Here is a 22,041-nt window from a genome sequence, read left to right on the forward strand (position 1 = left end):
ATCTGGTTCAATTTGCTTAAAAATTCTCCTAATCTCATCAACTCAATTCAATCAGCTCAATTCAATAGGAGCTTGTGCTGGGTGGACACTCAGAAGGATGGGGAAATGAAAAAAAAGACCAAGACCAAGAAAAGAGTATTGTGTCCAGTTCTGAGTGCCACATTTTAGCAGTGGCAGCTAAATGGCACTGTGGATAAAGCTCTGGGCCTGGAGTCAGGAAAGACTTATCTTCATGAGCTCAAATCTGGCCTCAGACACTCCTTAGCTGTGTGATCCTGGCAAGTACCTTAACCTTCAGTTCCCTCATCTGTAAAATGGGCTAGGGAAGGAAATGAAAAATCATTCCAGTATCTTTGCCGAGAAAACCCCAAATGGGATCATGAAGAATTGGACACGATTGAAATGACTAAACAATTGATAAGCGGAGAGTGGCCAGAGGAGGTCAACCTAAATAATGAAGGACTTTGAGCTCGTGCCACATGAGAAAATGGGAATGTTTATCCTGAAGGAGTAAAAATGTAAAGTATAACAAGGAAGAGGGGCTTATTTGAAGGGTCATCATGGGGGCAGCTAGGTGGCACAGTGCATAGAGCACCAGCCCTGGATTCAAGAGGACCTGAGTTCAAATCCAGCCTCAGACACGTATCACTCACTAGCTGCACGACCCTGGACACGTCACTTAACCCCGTTGCCTAAACCAAAAAAAAAAAAGAAGAAGAAGAAGAAGAAGCATGAAGGGTCATCATGGGAAAGAGACTTACTCTGCCTGGCCCCAGGGGACAGAACTAGAAGTAATTGGGTTGGAGGGTGAATGGAGTGTTACAAAGAGGCCTGAGGACAGGAAAAAACCTTTCTGAAAAATAAAAACTAGAAACTTCTCTGAAACTGAAATGAGCCATTTTAGGAGGTAGTGAGCTCCCCATTACTAGAGGTGGTCAAGCACAAGTTGGACTTCACTCGTATTTGTTGGGTGTGAAGTAGAGAGGATTCTGCTTCAGCTCCGTGTCAGACTAGTTGGCCTTGGAGACCCCTTCCAATTCTTAGTGTCTATAATTCTTCAGGGTCCTTTGGGTTGCTAAGTAAGAGTGAGATAATCCTTATGTGTCTCTGTCTCTATCTCTGTCCAGGCAGCAGCTGAGGAAGGAAATGCCCTAGAGAAGGATCAGTGCCCAGAGAAGGCTCTTGGCTACTACACCCTGGCTGTCCTGGCCAGCAATGGGAACCCCAAATACCTCCGGCTGAGAGCGTCATGCCTGTCCCACCTGCAGGACTTCAGCCGGGCCCTCAGAGACTTGGACAAAGTGATCCAGAAGCACACAGCCAATGACCTCCAGATGCAGGTGGAAGACTTTTGCTCCAGAGGTCGCTTGTTTTTGGGCCTCTCAGATGAGGCCAGCGCTGTGGAAGAGTTCATCCGAGCCTTCCAGCTCTCTCCATCCCTGGCCCTGCGCAGTGTGTCTGCTCAGCCCGGACCCAAACCACTAGCCCAGATGTTTCACTTGGCAGGTCAGCACTGCTTAGAGGAACAGCGCTATGAGGATTCATGGAAGGTGGTCCAATATGGCCTCCTTCTAGATGAAAATAGCAGTGATTTGAAGAAGCTTCGAGGGAGAATCAAGAGAGAAGTCTCATGGGGCTGCAGTATTCACTGACCTACAGCACGAGAGGGGCCTTTAAAGCCAACTCAGCCACCTCCCCCCAAGAAAAATCCATCCTCCTTTGTTCAGGGAGGGCAAGGGGAAGTGGTCCTTTAACATGACACAATCATAGTGGTTATCCATTTTTTCTCTTCCTGACAGACTGTCGACTTTTTCTTAGAGGAGGAAATTGAGATTTCCAAAATTAGCTTACATAATAATAATAAAAGCTACTATTTACATAGCACGCTAAGGCTTGTGATGCACTTTCCACGTGTTATCTCATTTGATTATTGCAACAATCCTGTAAGATGTATGCTTTTAGATGAAGACAGTAGGCTGAAAAGGGTTAAGTGATTTGCCCAAGGTTAACTGCATGGCTGGTAAGTGTCTGAGACAGGATTCAAATTCAGTTCATCCCAGCTCCAAGACCAATACTCTATCCACTTCACTGCCTAGCTAGAAAGACAAAATTTAGATAAGATATAGCTGCTGCCCTCCTGGGGCTTATACTCCCTTAAGGGTTAGTGCATGACACATAGTAGGTGCTTAATAAAAACACATTCACTGTCTGACTAACTGATACATGTACTTGTTATAAGGTTGTTCTCCACACCCAGTGGGGGATGAAAGGTGGGAGGGAGAAAAAAAAAGATGTTTTAAAATTTTAAATAAATACATATTAAGGGCATATAATAACTTGTTGTTAGCCTTAAGCCCTAAAGGTAAAGGTTCTATTGGCAAGGGAAGGGAGAGAGTTTCCATAGGAACGGGAGATACTAGGACTCCTCAGAGGCACAGCCTAGTCCAAAATCACAGACTGCTGCTGGAGTCATCAGTGTCTCTTAGTGTCACCCTAAACTCATTTATGGCAGAGCAAGACCCCAAGGGGAACTTTTCCTGTATGTAATTTTGCTCTTTTAAGGTTGATTAGGTTTCAACTGAACTTAAGGACTACAGGTGGTCACAGGAGATAAAAGGGCATCTTCACAAGCAGTTTCACACCAAGCATGACATTGTCTTTGGTTACAGGAGTCAGGGATATGCCTAAAGTCCACCTTCCTGGGAAATCTGGATCTGTCTGTGCGGAGAACTTCCAAACCAGTTGGTATCTACTTACTACTTACTATTTTCCATTTATGCCTTACTACAGTTTATAACCCTCTTGAGTTATTTTACTTCTCTGTTGATGAACACAATTTTTGCTACCTGTGGACACCAGCCTGTCTGCCTTTGTTCGAAATATAATTTAAAATATATAGTTAAGAGAAGCAATGACAAAAGCCAGTGTGAATTACTCCAGTGATCCGGGGGGTTTGTGATCTCATCTAAAGGGGAGCTCCCTCCAGTGGTGCATATCACAACCCATCTAAATCACCCTGCTCCAATCTTAACCATGTCATCCGCTAAGTAGACCACAGGAAGTCCTCCCAACATGCTAGGGGTCCTCTTTACATTGTGTTCCTACCTATGGAACAAGCAGGCTAATAACAAATTAGTTATCCTTCAATCTTGTTATGTGACTAACCCATCTTTTCTTCCTAAGTCATACATTAGTGGAATTCTTTTTTTTTTTTTTTAGTGAGGCAATCGGGGTTAAGTGACTTGCCCAAGGTCACACAGCTAGTACCTGACAAGTGTTTGGTCTGAGGCCAGATTTGAACTCAGGTCCTCCTGACTTCAGGGCCAGTGCTCTATCCACTGAGCCACCTAGCTGCCCCCATTAGTGGAATTCTTGAGCATTGCATTTGAATCTGATTTATCAAGCTTTTTAATGTTGGCTTCTTAGCTTGAAATACACACAATAACTTGACCTAGCCTAAGGAAGCATTGCCCATCACAAATCCCTAGAGGACCTGCTTTAATGAACAGAGAATGACATGGACTTACTATGTCCACTGTTGGAATGTAAACACTAAACTACAAATGCTCTTATAAAAACAGGTGGTTCCCACAATCCAATTTAAACATGAGGACTCTCCTCCATGAGCCAAAGAGATTTTGAGTCAGAAAACTGGGTGTACATTTCAGCTCTGTTACTTACTACTGTATGACCCTGACTAAGTCCTTTAACCTTCCTAGGTCTTGGTTTTCTCAACTATAAAATCAAGATATTAAACCAGATGACCTCTGAGGTGTCTTCCAGTTCAATGATCATACAAGCAAACCTTCATTGGCCCTGCCAGTCTTAGAATAGATTCCATGGCAAATCCCACCACAGTTGACCCATGATCACCACTTGAAACTACTTTCTTCCGTCGTTAGAATGCAATGAGAACCAGCTCCTAATGGTGGGAGCTGTCCAAAGGTGGAACAGGCTGCCCCCAAAGCCCAGCCTCCTCACTAGAATGGTGAAGCAAAAGATGGATGACCTCTTGTCAAGGATGTGGTAGAGATTCTTGTGTAGGTGTGGGTTGTACCAGAAACCAGGAACCTCTTGTACCTCTGAAATGCTGTGCCTATCCCCCTCTTTCAGCGTTCCTTAAAGATTAAAAAAGCACTTGGTTGCCTATTCACAATCCACATTTTAACCAAAATTCATGTTTGGTCTTTATCATCTCTGTTCCATCATTGAATTTCATAGCTTAAAGGAACCTCATGGCCAACTGGTTCAAACTCTATCTGAGCAAGACACCTCCTCTACAGCAGGAGTTCTTCACTTGGGGACAATGGACACCCCAAAAGGTCTGGTTTTAGGTGGTCTGTGAACTTAAATGAAAAAAATACATCTCTATTTTCATGAACCTCTAACTGAAATTTAGCATTTCCTCCAATTATTTAAAAACATGATTCTGAGAAGGAGGTCCATAAACTTCTCCAGACTGCCAAAGGGGTACCTGACACAAAAAAGAACTCCTGATCAACAGTAGCCCCAATAAATGGCCATCCAGCCTTTGTCTGAGCATCTCAAGGGAGGGGGAGCTCACTCCCTCCTTCTCCAGGCAGTCCATCCCACTTTGGGTCAGCTCTCATGGCTATATTTTCCTCTGTATCAAGCCTAAATTTTCCTTCCCCAACTGTTCTCCAAGTATGAAAATGCCTGACAAAATCCCTGGTTTGCAGGAAAGAAGAGGTGGTGTGATTAGATTGTGAAACTCCATTACAAACTCATAACAAAATTTTAGGGTGAAAATGACTGCATTTAGTTTCTCATTTCATTTCCTCCCTTCCCAGACAGCCTGGATCTCTGCACTGTTTAGTATGGAGAAGAGGCGTCTCTGGTGGGAGGCATGAGAGCTGCCTTCAAATATCTGATATGCTGTCAAGGAGAAAAGGGAATAAATGTCTTTAGGCGGCCGCAGGGATAGAACCAAGACCAGTAAGGGGTGGGGAGGAGGCTGGGAAGGTTCATAAAGAGACAGGTTTGGGCTCAATAAGAGGAAGAGTTTTCTAATAATTATCACCATCTAAAATTGGGATGGATTATTTCCCTTTAGATAGAAAAAAAAGATTTGGATAGCACCCAATAGGGAACTTTTTTTTTTAAGTTGTTGCTTCTTTTTGCTAGATTTATGAGTTTATTAGTCTAGGGATCTCCTATTAAGGGAACTCCCTCTACCAATACAAGTTGGCACCTTCTGGGCAACTTAATGTCTTATAGTTGTCTGAAACACTAATGGGTTAAGCAGCTTGCCTAGGATCACACAGGCAGTATTTGTTATAGGCGAGATTTGAACCTGACTCTAGAATTAGCCTTTTCTCCACTACTTCAAGGTTGTTTTTCCCTGTATGGTGTTTTAAAGCTTCCCAATGACTGTACACGCATGAACACATCTCATTTGTTCCTCTGCAATAACACTGAGTTCTGTGCTATTATTTAGATCCATTTTACAGATGAGGAAACTGAGAGGAAGTAAGTTCCCTATCACTAGCTCTATTCAAGCAGAATCTGAAAGACCCCCAATAGGAATAATACTGAAAGCATTCCTGAAACCTGACTGCTGAGATCCCTCTCTATTACCAAAATCTTTTATGGCGTTAACCAGAAGCCAAGGGCTACCCTACTTCCCTTCAGCTAGGATGTTAAGACAGAAGATCACAGATCTACGTCTGAATAGAAACTCAGAGGTCATCTACTCCAACCTCTTTCATTTTAAAAGAAAACTAAAGCCCCCAAAAGTGAAATGATTTGTCTAAGGTTATGCAAGTCACAAGAATAAGAGGCAGCATTTGAACCCAGCTCTCTCTGGCTCCTAAACCCATGCTCGTTGTTCTATGCCGCATTTTCTCCTAGGTGGAATGCCTTCTGTTGATGAAAGATGTCTCAGTGTGGCTTATCATTCACTTGACTGCCAGACGGGGGCAGACTTAAGGAGACTTGAGTTTGGAAGAGAGGCAGGGAATATAAAAACAGAAGGAAAAGCCCCAATGAAGTGAAGGCAGCATATGGGGATAAGCTGAATAAAGACATTCCATAGCTTTGCCCTGAGTCAACTAGTGACCCTGAACTCCAGGCCACTGCCGTGTTACCAGAACCCTTAGGACCCATCCCTGGGGTGGCTTGAAGTGGAACCAGTTATAATAGGGTTTGCCCTCTTTTTCTGACATTTCCATTGTTCATGACATTTCAGTTTAACAGGGCAGGGCTGGCCCTGCTTATCTTCTTGACATCCTCTGGATGCTATTTGGAGGTGAGAGTCTTTGGGTTCACTAGCCCAGACCTTGGGGGTGTCTGCTTCTAACTCAATCCCTTCCACTGGAGCAACCCAAGATCCAAGTCGGGGATTGGAGCATGACAGAAAGACATAGCTCCAGGTGAGTGATGAATTAAGTAATCTAGGTTAGACAGTCTAGGAAATCTCACCTCCCCTGCTCCCTGAAAGCCGGCCTTCCTTCTCCTGGCCATAACCAGGCCAAGCAATGCAGAGCAATGACTGAAGGTGCCTCTGGGGCCCAGGGAAATGTCAAAGCTGAAGTGGCTTGCCAATTGCCTTATTGGACACCAAGGCTGACCATCTTAAACTATTTGAAGGGCTGCCCCAGTAAGGAAATGGCATCCAAAGTGTTCTACTTGGCCCCAGAGTGATGGGGAAGATAAATTTAGGTTTTCTATAAGGAAGAGCTTCCAAATAATTAAAGCTATGCAAAGGTGAATGGGCCTTACCTAAGGCGGTAATTGCAGGTTCTCCCTTACCAGAGGTCTTTAAACAAAGGCTGGGAGACCACCTCTTGGGTGTACGGTTGAGGACAGCTGGGTGATCTGAGTTCAAATCATCAACACCACCAGATTGACTGTGTGACTCTGGACAAGTCACTGAATCTCTCAGTCTCAGTTCCTTCATCTGTAAAATGGAAACACTAATAGCACTTACACACATGCATACACACACACATACAGACACACACACAGTTATTATGAAAATCCAATGAGATAATGCATGTTAAACCTTCAAAAACTTTTTAAGTAAGTGCTGGCTGTTACTATTATTAGAGGGAATTCCTGTTAAAGTGTAGAGTGGACCAACTGACGTTAAGTAAGGCAAGAAAGGGCAGAGACACGTCTCTTCTCACAATGGAGTTCCCTTGTCATTTTTAGCAGTCACAATTGGCTTTATCATTTTCCTAGAACATCTCATTCCATGAGAACTTTGGGCTCAGTAGCCCAGTTAGAGCTCAAGATTGGAAATGACTTTTTTTTAATTTGACCTGGTGTTTCCCAGGACTGGATTGGTTCAACCAGATTCTGCCAAAGAGAGCAGGGGGATGGGGAGATAGGACAAGATCATGTTTATACGTGAAGAGAAAAAACAATAGAACATGGAATAATGGGAATGTAGAACTTTAAGTCCCAACACCAATCTTAAATATAGCTTCCCTTCTGCAACACTTGGAGAAGTGGTCATCTAACCTCCGCCTAAATATTCTTTTTTTTTTTTTTTGTCTAGGCAATGGGGTTAAGTGACTTGCCCAGGGTCACGCAGCTAGTAAGTGTCAAGTAAAACTTTTCCAAGGGAAGGCTTTGCTTGAGAGCTCTGAACAGTTAATATCTTTTTGCTTTTCTTCCCCAACCAAGCTGTCAACACATCCAGAAGCCTCTCAGCAGAGCCTCAGGCACCAACTCACCTGCCCTGGTGAAAAGAGAGAAGGAACATTCTTACCTATTTTGGGCAGAATTTTCTTTTTCTTTTTGGGGGGAGGGGTGACCTAGAATTCATAGGTTCATAGATCCAAAACAGCCAGGGACCTCAGATGCCTTCTAGTCCAACTCCCTCATTTTCCAGAGAAGGAAAATTGCCCCACAGAGGCAAGTGACTTGCCCAAGGTCACATATATACAGTGTCAGAGGGTAGGATTTGAATCCAGATCCTCTGACTCCCAAACTAGAAGACTATCCACTGTGCCATTTAGGGGGCAGCAGTTAGCAGATGATGAGAAACCTCTGGCCTTGGAGTCAGGAGGACAAGTTTAGCTCTAGCATCTGGCACTTACTAGCTTTATGACCCTGGACAAGTCATTTTCTGTCTTTGAACCTCAGTTTCTTATATGGGGAAGCCTATGGATTCTTTCCGAAGAAAAATGTTTTCAAATGCATAAAATAAGAGAGGAGAGGAGAGAAGACAGAAGAGAAAATGCAGAAAGGAAGAGGGAGAGAGGGGAGAGGAGACGTATTATCAGCGTCTTCAAATGTCTGAAGGGCTGCCATGGAGAATAGGGTTTATTTAGTCTAGCTTAGCCCTGAAGATAAAACTGGGACCAATGAAAGAAAGTTTCAAGGAGGAAAATTTCAACTCAGTAAAAGAAAGAGTTGTCTAGCAATCAACAACATCCACCCAACAACTGAACAGGCATCCTTGTGAGGTGATGAGCTCCCAGTCCCTGATGGCATTCCAGACCAGGTTGAGTGACCCACCTTTCCCCTTCCCCAATCAGGGAGGTCCATAAAGGATAGAAGGTAGGTCTAGATATCTTCTGAGGTCTCCCCCACCTCCAAGATTACATGGTTCCTAGACCAAAAATTCAGACTAGTATCAATTCGGTAGTTGAGGGAATCCATTTGCCACTAGCTAATAATGGTCATGGTGATGATGATGATGATGATAATTTCATTTATTTAGTGCTTTAAGGTTTGCAGATCACTTTACAAATATCTTGTTTGATCCTCACAATAACCCTGAGAGGGAAGTGCTATTATTATCCCCAGTTTAGAGATGAGGAAGCAGAAGCAAGCAGAGGTTAAGTGATGTATCTGGAATCACACAGCTAATAAGTGCCTGAAGAAATATCTGAATTCAGATTCCTGTCTTAGAGGTTGTACAGTGGATAGAACATGGGGCTTACTGTTATGACCCTGGGCAAGTCACTTAATCTCAGTTTGCCTCAGTTTCCTCATCTGTAAAATGGATATAATAGCACCTACCTTGCAGGGTTGCTGTGGGGTTCAAATTAAATAATCATTATTAAGTGCTTGGCACAGTGACTGGCACATAGTAGGTACCGTGTAAATCTTATTATTATTATTGTTATTATTGTCATTATCATTATTATTATTATTCCTGATTCTAGGCTGGCACTCTGTCCATGGTGCCACCAAGTTTCCTCTAGTTAATAGCTGATACCTTTATAATGCTTCATACACTTCATTACATTTCGCCCTTAAAGCAACCTGGTGACGTAAGTAACAGAGTTGTTTCTATCATATAGATGATAATTATAACGCCATCAATATGTGGAAGGCCATTCAATCCAACTCCCTTCTTTTGAGAGATAAGGAAAGAAGGGTTAGGTGACATATCTTTGGTCACACAATGAGTGTCAGAGGTGAGATCCAAACACAGGTCTTCCTGAATACAAATCCAGCATTCTCTCTCTACCATGTCCCCGTAACTCACAGGACTTAAAAGTGGAGAGAACCTTAGAGATCATTTAGTTCAGCCCCTCATTTGCCTGAAGAAGAAATGCTTTCCAGGGCCAGGGAGAGGTCATAACATGCCTGTGAGGAACAAAGCCAGGATTTGGCCTCTGGTCCTTCTCCTCCAAACTCAGGGCTTCCATTATGCCAGAAGATTCTGAAGTAGAAGTAGAATGTAAGCAGTAATAATGCCAGCCCTGGGGACTCCAACCTGCTGGGTTCTATACCCAAGCCTTCTCCTTAATCCTCCATTCCCTGCTTATAAACCTTAAGAGATGTTTTAAAGAGCTCCTGTGAAGTATCATTGGATTGGACCTTCAGCTTGCTCCTCCTCAAGGCTCAGGGACACCACTAGGAATCCTGAAAGCTGGTCTGCAAGACCCTCTTTCCTCCTTTGAACATCTCCCTACCCCAGGCAGCTAGATCTCTTCTGTTGCCCTTCCTATAAGGTATCTGACTAATTCTCACTATGAGGTGAGTGACTTACTAGGAAAAAGGAGACTGGGTAAACATTTGAAAAGAAGAACTGGGAGAAGGCAATGATTAATCCAAATAAATGATTACCTAATGGTGCATTTTAAGACATGGTTTCATAGGATCCTAGAGGTTGAGTTGGAAAGGAGTTCAGGGGTCACCTGGTCCACCATGTCATTTTATGTATCAGGGATAGGCTGAGTGTGCTGACTGTTGGGATATCACTCTACGGAAGATAAAAGCATGACTTGGCTCTCTAGGACTTCTCTATGCATGACACTAAGTCTTCCAGGCTTCAGAGTTAAGATTTTTTAAAATCTTAAAATAAGCTCAATCATAGTGGACATTGTCCAGCCATTATTTCTCTTTATTTTTAAGTTACTTAATAAGTTTTTCTTTTCCATAATTAAGGCAAGAGGTAACAGAGCCCTTGAGTGGGGGAGGAGAAAGATTCAAGTGATCATTACGTGGCTCTGAACATGCATACCAGTTCTGACTGTGACCCCTACATTAATTTGAGCTTTGAAGTAGACAACAGGGCAACTTGGGACAAAAATATCGGAATTACCCAGTGTCTTCTCTTCATCTCACCCTCCCCACCTGGCCATTCCTCCTCAATCACTGGATAAAATGCACCAACTATGGACTTAGAATGAGTACATAGCATCACAATGCTCCCCACCACAATGGCACACTCCTAGACCCAGCCATTCTCAAGACCAGGGAAGTAACCATTTCTGCTCTTCAATCCTGAAACACTCTGCATGGGTATTTCTTTTGTGTGCCAGCCCACAAAGCCTAGGCTCTCCCATTCTGTGCTCCCAAACTACATATACCCACCTCCTCCTTCCCCACTTCTTCCTTAAGCCATGAGGAAGTTACCCCAGAAAATGGACAGATGTCAAGTCTTACCAAGGCTTTATCTCAAGAAACTATGACTTTGCACAGTGACCTTGGTGTAGGCAGTATTGTCCCTTGAAGAAATTAAAAGGTAATGCTGTGGAAATTCTAGTCTACAGGGACTTTTATCTTGACCCTGGGTCCTCCTGCAGCTTTCAGAGGAAGAATGGAAAGAGCACTAGCTCTCAATTCAGAAGATCTGGTTTCACATCTGAGCTATGATACTTCCTATGTGACCATGGACAAGTCACTTAACTCCATAAGCTTCATTTTCCCTATCTGTAAAATAATTTTCTGAGATTTCTTCCATCTCTAGATCTTTGATCCTTTGATCTAGCTAGGTTCAAATTCCAGTGAAAATGTGTAAATGTATAAATGTGTAAACTTAGGAAACCACTTAACCTCAGTTTCTCCATCTGTAAAATGTAGTGATTGGACTAGATTGTTTCTAAGTTCTCTTCTATCTCTAATTCTGTGATACTAAAATTCTTCATGACTGGAAGGACCATTTAAAGTCTGTTTCTAAGCCTGGCATTTAAGAGTACCATATTTTACAATGTTGACAACAGTATTGGAGAAGACTGAGAAGGTTTAAGCTATTCCGTGATGATGGGAAATGATGATGGGATAGGAGTCCAGCTGGGGAGGATCTCTTCTGAGATCTATCTTCTGACCCCAACTCCTATCTAATCTGTCTGGAAGAAGGGACTTCTTGAACACCGCACTTGGTCAACTCTTAAACCTCCCCTCCTCCACCCCAGTTATCCTGATAACACAAAGGAAATTGCAGGAAGGCCACTTAGATGCCACCACAATTCTAGAATAACTTAAAGATTAAATTCTTGGCCATATTTCTTTAACCAGATGTAACTGTTTCAAATTTCACCTGCTCACAAATAACTACCCAAAAAGTCAAAGGAAGGAATGAGAGCATCATTTAGGGGAGAGAGATATAGGGTCAGGGACAAATCCCTCACTTGGACCATTCCAGTGACATAGATTTTCTTTGACACTCTAGAGAGATTGAATGATACAGTTTGCATCTGTTTGGAAAAGAAAAAGTATTCTGTTGTATACAAAACTTTCCAACTCTTAACTGACTTACTCATAGCTGGAAGGCTTTAAATGTTATCTAATCCTACTACCTCATTTTACGGACGAGGAAACTGAGACATGGGGAAATGAAACTCCATCTTTTTTTTTCTATTAAGATGGACACCTACTATAATCAATGCCAAAGTAGGATAATTGTACTTTGTGATTTAAGGAGTGAATCTTAGATACTATCCCTCATTTTGTTAGGTTGCCTGAAAAAATCAGAGGGAAATATGAAAGCCCATCTCTTGGGTAGCCCTAGAAGTCCTTCCCCTTTACAGCACAGGGCGTAAATATACTGTTATTCTTATACCCATCTCCAGGACCATGAAAGGTGAATCATGAACAATTCCTTAGGCACTATCATTTCTTCTCATCCCCCAGAAGCAAAGACATGGGGCTTTATAAAAGCAAAGAATTCCAGGTTTGAAAAGGGCCTCTGAGCCATCATTCATACCTGAATAAGATGCCCTACTACCATGGCTAGACCAAATGGCCACCCATTGTTATTTGAACACTTTCAGTGAGAGAGAATCCACTGCCTCCTGAAGTGGGTCATTCCACTATTGGGCAGCTTAATAAGGTGGTAAGAATCTGCTCTCTATATTAAGCCTATATCTGCCTCTTTGCACCTTTCATACCCAGCCCTCAGGAGACTGATGATCTACTGTGGCAGTTCACATAGAGGGCATGCCTTACATACAAGCTGCATGTCCAAAATGAAGTCTCATTGCAAAGGAAATATGTGTGCATATATAGGCATAAGTATAGGTGTCTTCCTGTCTGTATATGTGCATATACATATATGTGTATATATGTATATGTGTGTATATACATATACATACAAGTCTAAATATATGCATATATTAAATAAACATGAAGCAACCACTCTAATATATGTGTGTGTATATGTTGGGAGTGGGGGTGGGCAGAGACAGATGAGAGATTTTATCAGTGAAGGGAGATCCTGATGAGAAACTGAATATCAATGAAGATTGGCACCTTCTCTGTAACATATAACCCTTTAGAGAAATGTCTGGGTACACTGAGAGGTCAATTGACTTGTCTAGGGTCACATAACCAGTATGGGTCAGAAGTAGGCTTCGAACATGGATGCTCCTGACTCCAAGGCAGGGACTGCAACCACTGTACAACACCACTTCTTGTATATACATACATACATATGTGTATACACATACACAATTCCTTTTCAGTGGGACATACACCAAATATTTAGGAATGACCTACAGATGGAGTAGTCCAATAGACTGCAAACCCTTGGAGGGCAATGTGCACAAGTAAGGAAATTTAGGCTCCTATAGCTGGCCCTAGACCATGCTTCCTGTCTTGTCTAGCCCTCCACCAGGAAACTGGGGCTGATGTGGGTGTCTTGCTACCATCTGCCTGGCTACTGTGTGCACACCTCCCTCAGTCCCCTCTTTCTTTTCTGTGAACAGTCATCAAAGCAATGCTTCCATTGCTTCTGGAAAGGGCAGGACAATTGACTTCCCTATGCCCCCTCTCACCCCAGTGACTTACTGGACCAAAACTCCCTTCTTTGGCCACCATTTCTCTGATTGTGTTGTCTCCTGATCTTTGAACATAAGCACCTTGAGGACAGAAACTGTCTCACCTTTGAGTCTGTGGCCCCAGCCATTAGCATGGTGTTTGGTACATAAGGGGTACTACATAAATGCTTTTTAATTAATTCATTCAAGAAGCTTTCATTCTATTGGGTAGCATAAGTCTTGTACATAAACAGTGTCTCCAAAATCTTAGTGCAGTTTTAAGCTATTACTCAAAACTTCATTAAGACTTTTTGAAACCCTGTATGACTATACAGAACACACACATATGTATATGTGTGCATATATGTATATGTGCATATATAAATACATGTGTATATATATATATATATATGTCAATATATAACCAAAATAAATACAAAGGTAATTGGAGGGGCTTTAATTACAAAGAAATTAGAATCACCAACAGATGGGGAGATCAGGAAAATTCTCATGTAGAAAGAAGGTGGTGATTGAACTGAACCTTGAAGAAAATGAGGAGTTCTAAGCAGTGAAGATGAGGAAATCAAATAGCCTTTGCAAAGTATGGAGGTAGGAGAGTCAGGGGCATGTGTGAGGAGTGGCAAGGGAGCCAGCTTGGCTGGGCCAGAGAGTGCATCAAGGGGAATCAGATCTTGTTTGTCTGTAGTTGTTTGTGTGTTATCTTTCCCATCAGACTGTGAGCTCCTTCAGGCAGGGCAGCAAGTATTGTATTAGAAGTTTAAACATCTTACTCAATTATAAAAATAGTTTGAAACTGTGAAGTTCAAGCCCATGTGACAGCCTATACCAGAGGTTTTATGCTTCTGTAAAAGCTATGAACTTCCCAGCAAAGTAAACATCAAACCCTATTTGGGAAAAGATGGAGGCTGTTAATGATGCAGTCTAGAGGTTAGGCGTCCTGGAATCTCAAAATCACAACACTCGGGTCCTGCCTGAAAGAATTCAACCCAAGCCTTCTTGCAACCAAAAACAAGGTTTATTGAAGATTCGCCATATTAGCTAGACTCTTAAGGAATCTGAGCCTCTATGGGCTATTGGCTAGATTGTAAGAATCAGAGCATAATCTCACATACTCCCTGCACTTAGCACAGTACCTGGCACATAGTAAGTGCTTAATAAATGCTTGTTGACTAGCTGGCTAACCTATATAAGGCTGGAAAGATAGGTTACAAGTAGGTAATACTATGTTTTAAATGCCTAGCAAGATTTTTATTCTAGAGGTAATAAGGATCCATATTGGTGTTTATTAAATTGGGGGGGTGACTTGATCAGGCCTCCACTTCAGAGAATCAGCTGTGTGGAGGATAGACTGGAGAGGGAAGAAGCTGGAGGCAAGCAGACCAATTAGGAGGCCATTGCAGTAATCCAGTGAGAGGTGGTGAGGTCCTGAACTATGTTGGTGCCTGTGAGTGGAGAGAAAGGAAGAAATGCAAAAGATGTGAAGGTAGAATGGACAGGATTTGGCAACTACTTGGAAAATATGAGGTGAGCGAGAGTGAGGAATCCAAAATGATGCAGAAATTGTGAATGTGGGTGACTAGAAGAATGGCAATTCTCTCAACAGAAATAGGGAAATTCCAAAGAAAAGGGTACGTGGGAGGAAGACAATAGGTTCTATTTTGGGCATGTTGAATTTGAGATGCCTCCTGGATGGCCAATTAAAATGTCCAATAAGCAGTTGGTGATGTGGGACTGGACCTCAGAGAGAGACTAGGAGGGTGTCACCTGTATAAAGATGATTACTGAACCCATGAGAGCTGATGATATCACCAAGTGAAAAGAGTATAGAGAGAATAGGAGAGGGCCCAGCACAGAGCCTTGGGGAACACCTACAGGTAGGGGAAAAAATATAGATGATGGTCTAGCCAGACATACTGAGGAGTGGTCAGAGAAGTAGATAGCCAAGCGAAGGTAGTGATGGGAACTCAGAGAAGAGAGAGGAGAGCATCCAGGAGGAGAAGGTGGTCCCTATGTGAAATCATCTCAATAAAAGAAAGATGGATGGATGGATGGGAAGGGATGGAGAGAGAGACAGAGAGAAACAGACAGACAGACAGAGAGAGCAATGGAAGGGTGGATGGATGGAGAGACAGACAGAGTTGGATGTGACTGAATGACAACATCAAAAAAACTGTCATTTATATGATCTCATTTGATCCTCAAAACAACTCTGTCAGGCAAGTACTACAGGTATTACTATCTTGATTTTACAAATCTGGAAAATGAGACAGCATGACATAGAAGACTACCCACAGAATCAAAAAGATCTAGGTTAAAGTCTTGCCTCTGTGTATACTGTATACTGGCTGAGTATGACGATGGTCAAGTCACTTAATTTCTCAGTACCTTGGTCAGCTCTCTGAAGAACTTTAGGATACTGACCTGCTGCTGACGTGTGTACCCATATTTTCCAGTTTTGAAATCAACACTGAGCATAAACCAGGTTTCTTATATTCAGACATTTGAGTCAGAAGACCTGAATCTGAATTCCAGATGTGCCACTTAACCACTAGACAAACTTCTTCCCCTCTCTGGGCCTCAATTTCTTCATCCAACTGATCAGCCAGGAAGAGAAGAGTCTAACTGATAATATTAGCTGTATGATCCTGGGCCATTCACTTATTCTCTTTGTGCTCTAAGACTACAAGTTGCAGAAAAGGTGCCAACCTGCATTGGTGGAGGGGGGTTGCTCACCTAGGAGCTTCTTATGCCAGTGGTTCTCAATTTCTTTTGGCCTCAGGACCCCTTTATACTCTTAAAAATTATTAAGGCACACCCTGCCCCCATGAACTTTTGTCTATGTGGGTTATCTCTATCAGTATGTATTGTATTAGAAGTTTAAATGTCTTACTCAATTACAAAAATAGTTTTAACCTCACATACATCTCTGAAAGGGTCTTGAGGACCCCTTGGGGACCAGGCTTTGAGAACTGCTGCCCTATAGTAAGGAAATCACAGGTCCTTTCTCTGGGTCCCACTCTGCTAGCTGCTTGGTATATATGGACAAAGGTGAAATAGAGCCTGTTTCTAGACTATAGAATTATGTATTTAGAGCTAAAGGGACGTTTGAGGCCATCTGGTCCATTTCACTCATTTTACAGATGAGGAAATGAGGCTCAGAGCGGTTGAGTGACTTACCCAAAGTCACACATCTAATTAGTGGCAGAGCTGGGATTTCACCCCAATTCCTCCTCTAACCACTTTCCACGACAGGATTTTCCAAGGCCGGGCACTGCTCCTGACAATTTAGGAAAAGGTGAGACAGTCACTCCGCTCCCCCACACACACACATACACATACGCACCTCCAGATCCTCAACCTATCTCTCTCCCACACAGGCAAGGGCCCAGTCCTCGCGCGGCCCACCCCTTATCCAGCTCGTGAGCCTGCCAGGCAGCGCTCAGCCTGCACATAGCGCCCGCGTCCTGCTACGCTGCGGTGTCCTGCTCCCGCCCCCAACGCTGCTGCTGCCGCCTCCGCTCGGGCTTCCCCCGCCCGCACCAGTCCGAAGGAGGACAGACTCTTTGGGCTCGCGTTTCCCTGCTGCGCTGCTCGCTCCGAGCACTCCCCTTGCGTCCCGGAGACCCCGGGGTGGAACTGGGCATTCACCGAGAGGCTCCTGGCTGCGAACTTGGAAGCCAGACGGACAGAGATCGGAGTGCCCTCATCACTCCTGGATTCTTCTCCAGGAGTCCCCCCAGATCCCACCTGCCCGTGCGCCTGCCCAGGAACAGCTGTCTTCTTCTGCATCGACTCCCTCCCGTGGGTACCACCAGGCAGCTACGGAATCACCCAGACATAAGACAGCCAGAAGACAGCAGGCCACCAAGGAGACAAAAGTTCTGGTTGAGTGCTGTGAGCCTCCCACGTCTCCTCAGAAGACTCGGGGGGAGGGGTGCAAAGAAAACGGACCCTGCTCCATCTGCCACCCTGGAACTGGATTGGCACCGAGGGCACCAGTAGAGCAGGCTTTCGAGAATGGGCATGAGCCTGGGATCCCTATCTCCTGGGAGGGTCCGAGACTCAGGGCTACCTCTTTGGTAGGTTAGTTTTTGTAAGCTGAGAATACTCTGGTGTGGTGTAGCTAGGCTGTGGGCTCTGGGGATGGAGAAGGGGCTTGGGAAATCCATCTCGCTCCAATCCTGCCTCTAATGCTTCCTGCCTATATGTACGACCCTAGGCAAGAAACTTCCCTGCTCTGGCTCTGGCTTTCATCTATAAAATGACCCTTCCTGCTTTTTCTATGATCTTAATATCCCTTGGGGGAGAGGAGCCTCAGTTTCCTCTTTTGTAAAATGAAGGGGCTGGACTAGAGGTTTCTGTAGTCCCTTCTAAGTCTAGATCTAGGATTCTGTGATATGGAGATGATTCGGACTGGTTTTTAACGTCAGCATGTGCGCTGCCCCTCCCCTCCATTCCTGGCATCTGGGATTTGGGTTTTTGGAGCCGTAGGACTGTCTACTGTCCTGTTAGTCTACGCTCCCTGCCAACCTTCCTCACTGAGTTTTTTGAGTAGTCGTTTGTCTCTTCTCCTACGGTTTATCCGATTTTAATTTCCCCCTTCTTTATTCAGAGTTTCGATCATGGGGAAATCCGAAAGCCAAATGGGTATTGTGGAGAAATCGACCAGATCCAGGAAGAAGCCCTGGAGCGTCCTGGAGCTGGGACTGGCAGTGCTATTGCTTCTCATGACATGTTCCTCGGTCACACTGGTGATCCTCTACATGGAAGTCAAGGGTAAGTGAGGAAGTGGGTCTTGACCCTTGTGTGTCCCCCATGGTCCAGGCCCATCTGAAAGAGTTGGCTCTCCACGGCCCCGCAGAAGAGCCAGCTTGGCAGTGGATGGACAGTCTGCCCTGTTGATTTCCCCTGAAGTATTACATGCAGAGCTGTACTGGGATGCTTAGCACGCCAGGATGCTTTTCATGAGCCCCACTGTTTTATCCACACCCCAAGGCACGGAGGGGGTAAAGGGTCAGCACTGACCAATTGGGGTTTGGGGTGGTATCATCAGCTGCACCCACTGCAAAAGACAGAGCTTCAACTATGGAGAAAGAAAAAGAGGTTCCCTTCTGTCATCCCACTCAACCTTCAAAGGTAGGATAAAGAATGGAGCCCAGGGCAGCTGAGCCATCAGGTTGGGTTGGGGCTGGTCTGGAAGGTTCTGGGAAACAAGCACACAGAGTAGGGGGAAGAACAAAGATCTTAATCGGGAACAGTATAGGTGGTAGCCGGGGAAGGCTGACTTGAGGGACCCAGCCAGCAAACACTCACAGCCACCCAGATGCTTGACTGAAAAGCCTGTGAAGCAGGCCTGCTTTTTGCTTTGTCCATGACAATCCCAAGAACATTCTCCCTCTGATAAATGAAGAAGTCTCTTCTCATAGGGATTTCTTAAGGATTTTCTTCCTGGGCTCCTGGCTCCAGTTTTCCAGCTATCTGAATGCTTTGGAATTTGTTGAGAAGCAGAAACTGTGAATACTAAACCTTATTTCTCAAAGGATCATGAACCAGGACTGGTCCCCCCTCCCAGCTCTCTTTTGTCAATGCAGACTTTCCCTGGGGCTTGCCCCTCAGCATGCCCTGTTGACTTTCCCAAGCTTCCAGATATTCACTGGTAAAGAGCCGTGGAATGAGCTCTGGATTTGAAGGCAAAAGACCTGGGTTCAAATCAGATATTCAACTAGCTGTGTGACTCTGGGCAAATCACTTACCCAGTCTGAGCCTCGGCCTTCTCTTGCATAAAATAGGGATCCTGATATCACCTATTACACAGGGTTTTTGTAAGGATTAGGTGAGAGGATCCATCTGAGGTGCTTTGCAAACCTTAAAAAGTTAGCCTCTCATGACCTGTGTGATCTTGGGCAAGTCACTTTTAAGAAGAGCTTGTATTTAGCCAGTTCTTTTAGAACTGCAAAACACTTTACATGTGGTTGATTCTCACAATAATTCCACTAGGTGGTTGCTCTTATCTCCATCTTATGGAGGAGGAAACTGAGGCATAGAGAAGGAAACTGGGGCAGGTAGGTGGTACAATGGATGGAGCACTGAACCTGGAGTTAGGAAAGCCTAAGTTCAAATCCCTCTTCAAACACTTCCTAGAATGCTGTACTTGGAGTCAGGAAGCTCTAAGTTCAAATCTTGCCTCAGAACTTCTAGCTGAGTGACCCCAAGCAAATCAGTGTTCTTTGGCTCTCAGTTTCCCCATCTGTAAAATGAGGGAATTAGATTCCATGACCTCTGAGGTTTTTTTCTAGCTTTCACTGCTACAAATCTCCCAACTGTAGATTCTTAGCAGCCCCTATTTTCCATCTGGACAGCAAAACCCCTGAATTATTACAAGGGCTCAGGATTGCATGTTTCATAACATCTTCTGAGCAGAAACCCAGAATATTTCTTATCTCTGTGTCTGTTACCCTGGGAGGTGTCAACTCAGTGTCTTAACACTAAGGTGAGGTTTCAGCTTTGAAGACAGGTACATTAAAAAACAATTTATTATAGTGCAAAAATAAAGCTTTGTTTTGGTACATCTGGGAGGAAGAAATGACCAAACTGGGAGCTAGCATGTACGGGGAGCTTGCTGTCTTGTTATCACTGTATTAAACACCTTCTCATCCAGCCCTCACAAAGTGAGGTGTAAATCTCTCTGATGAATGTGTTATTATTGGTAAAGCTCTGGAGTGTCAACTGGACCCAACTGGTCTCTAACCTGTGGATGGCTGGAGTTGAACAGAGCAGGCTAGAGACAGGAGAGTCAGGAATCAAACAGAAGTTTAATTCCAAAGTGAGGGATTTGGGCTTACAAGCAAGAATGAGAATTGAACCCACAGGCCAGGGCCCTGCCCCTAATAGGGGAACCCACTCTGGTATGGTTAAACCTTAATACATGTCTTATACCAATGACTACACAATAAGCCATAGCCCTGAGGAGTAATACCAACAGTAAGATAAGTTTGATTCATGGCAGGGCTTTGTGACAGGAACATGGGCACTTGTCTGAGCTTGGCCTGATGTTGGTCAAAGTAATACACTAATTACGTGATTTGCCAAAGGATGAGTGCAAAGGATTGTTTTTATGCCAAGCTCAGGGCACAGTTTGCTTACTGGACCTTAGCTCTGGAAAACAGAGTGTTTCCTAATAGCTTGATAGGATTTAGAAGACTTGGGTTCCAATCTCACCTCTGATGCTTACTAAGTGGATGAGTCACTTCACCTCAGTTTCCTCATTTGTAAAATGAAGGAGTTGATCTACATGCCTCTGAAGTCTCTTCTTGCTTTAAATCTGTGACAGTCTGATCTTTTTTCCAGCTTGAGCTCATATCTCCTGACTGAATTATATACTCTGTGAGGGACCTTTTGAGCAACTGGTTGTGTTTTATTTTCATTTTGGTATAGTTGTCAAAGAATACTGGATTTCTAATCAGAGGACCAGAGTTCAAGCCCCAGCTCTGACACTTCCTACTTGTTGGACAATGGACAAGTTTCTAGGCCAAAGTTTCCTCATCTAGACAATGGAGCTAGACTATGGGCATGGCCTAAAGAGAACGGGGGCATGTGATGACTGCCTTCAAGTAGGTGAAGGGCTGTTATGTAAAAGAGGGTCGAAGAGACTTGTCTGCTTGGCCCCAAAGAACAGAACCAGGAGCAGTGAAGAAAGGTGCAGAGAGGCAGTCTTCTTCTCTGCTGGAGTCCCAGGCTGCACTCCACAAGAGTCTTGTAAGGTTTCATGTCATTTCTGCCCACTTGCTCCCAAAAGAATGTAAGTTCCTTGAGGGCAAAGGCTATTTTTTTCATTTTGTCTTTATATTCTTAGCGGCTAGTGTAGTGCCACATAGTAGGGGCTTAATGAATGCTCATTGGATTGTATGGTAATCATGGAGATCACAGAACCTGAGAGCTAGAAAGGATACCAGAGGCCATTCAGTCCAACCCTTACCTAACCTAGAACCCATTCTACAGTGTATACAAGAAATGCTCCTACAGAAAACAGTTCTGAAGGAATCTAGCAATAAGTATTTCTTAAATTCCTACTATATGCCAGGCATGGGGCAGCAAGGTAGTACAGTGAATAGAACACCAGGCCTGGAGTCAGGAAGATCCAAATTCAAATCCAGCCTCAGACACTTACTAGCTGTGTGACCCTGGGCAAGTCACTTAACCCCTATCTGCCTCAGTTCCTCACCTGTAAAATGGGGACACACTGGAAAAGAAAATGACCAACTACTCCAGTATCTTTGCCAAGAAAACCCCACGGACAAGTCCATGGGGTCAAGAAGAGTTGAACATGACTGAACAAGAAATGTTCCAGGTAGTTTGCAAAGGGCTGGAGTGAGTGATATCATTAGTAACTCAACAGAGAAGGAGTTCTGATTCACTCCTGCGTGACACAGTGGAACAGGTTGCAGAAGGCCTGGATTGAAATCTTAGCTCCACCATTTACTAGCTCTGTGCCCTGAAGCAAATCATCTCCCTCCATCTCCCGTCTTGTAAAATGAGGGCATTGGAGTAAATGGACTTA

The 22,041-nt window shown here is 43.9% G+C and overlaps 2 protein-coding genes across 3 annotated transcripts in view; both read left to right on the forward strand.

The window, feature by feature from the left end:
• The window catches only part of LOC114029511 (tetratricopeptide repeat protein 34-like), a 62,880-nt gene extending 61,043 nt beyond the window's left edge, over positions 1 to 1,837 (forward strand). For both annotated transcript variants that reach the window (XM_027843981.1, XM_027843982.1), the window contains exon 9: positions 1,128 to 1,837. In XM_027843981.1, the coding sequence (XP_027699782.1) occupies positions 1,128 to 1,652 (525 nt within the window). In that variant the 3' untranslated portion in view covers positions 1,653 to 1,837. The remainder of the gene's footprint in view (positions 1 to 1,127) is intronic.
• Positions 1,838 to 17,384: 15,547 nt separating this feature from the next.
• LOC114029515 (membrane metallo-endopeptidase-like 1) overlaps positions 17,385 to 22,041 on the forward strand; it is a 57,582-nt gene continuing 52,925 nt past the window's right edge. The window contains exons 1-2 of the mRNA XM_027843986.1: positions 17,385 to 17,563; positions 18,097 to 18,260. Coding sequence (XP_027699787.1) covers positions 18,107 to 18,260 — 154 coding nt within the window. The 5' untranslated portion in view covers positions 17,385 to 17,563; positions 18,097 to 18,106. The remainder of the gene's footprint in view (positions 17,564 to 18,096; positions 18,261 to 22,041) is intronic.

The sequence above is a fragment of the Vombatus ursinus genome, unplaced genomic scaffold (assembly GCF_900497805.2).
Source record: "Vombatus ursinus unplaced genomic scaffold, bare-nosed wombat genome assembly UNPS02014932.1, whole genome shotgun sequence".
Lineage (NCBI taxonomy): Eukaryota > Metazoa > Chordata > Mammalia > Diprotodontia > Vombatidae > Vombatus > Vombatus ursinus.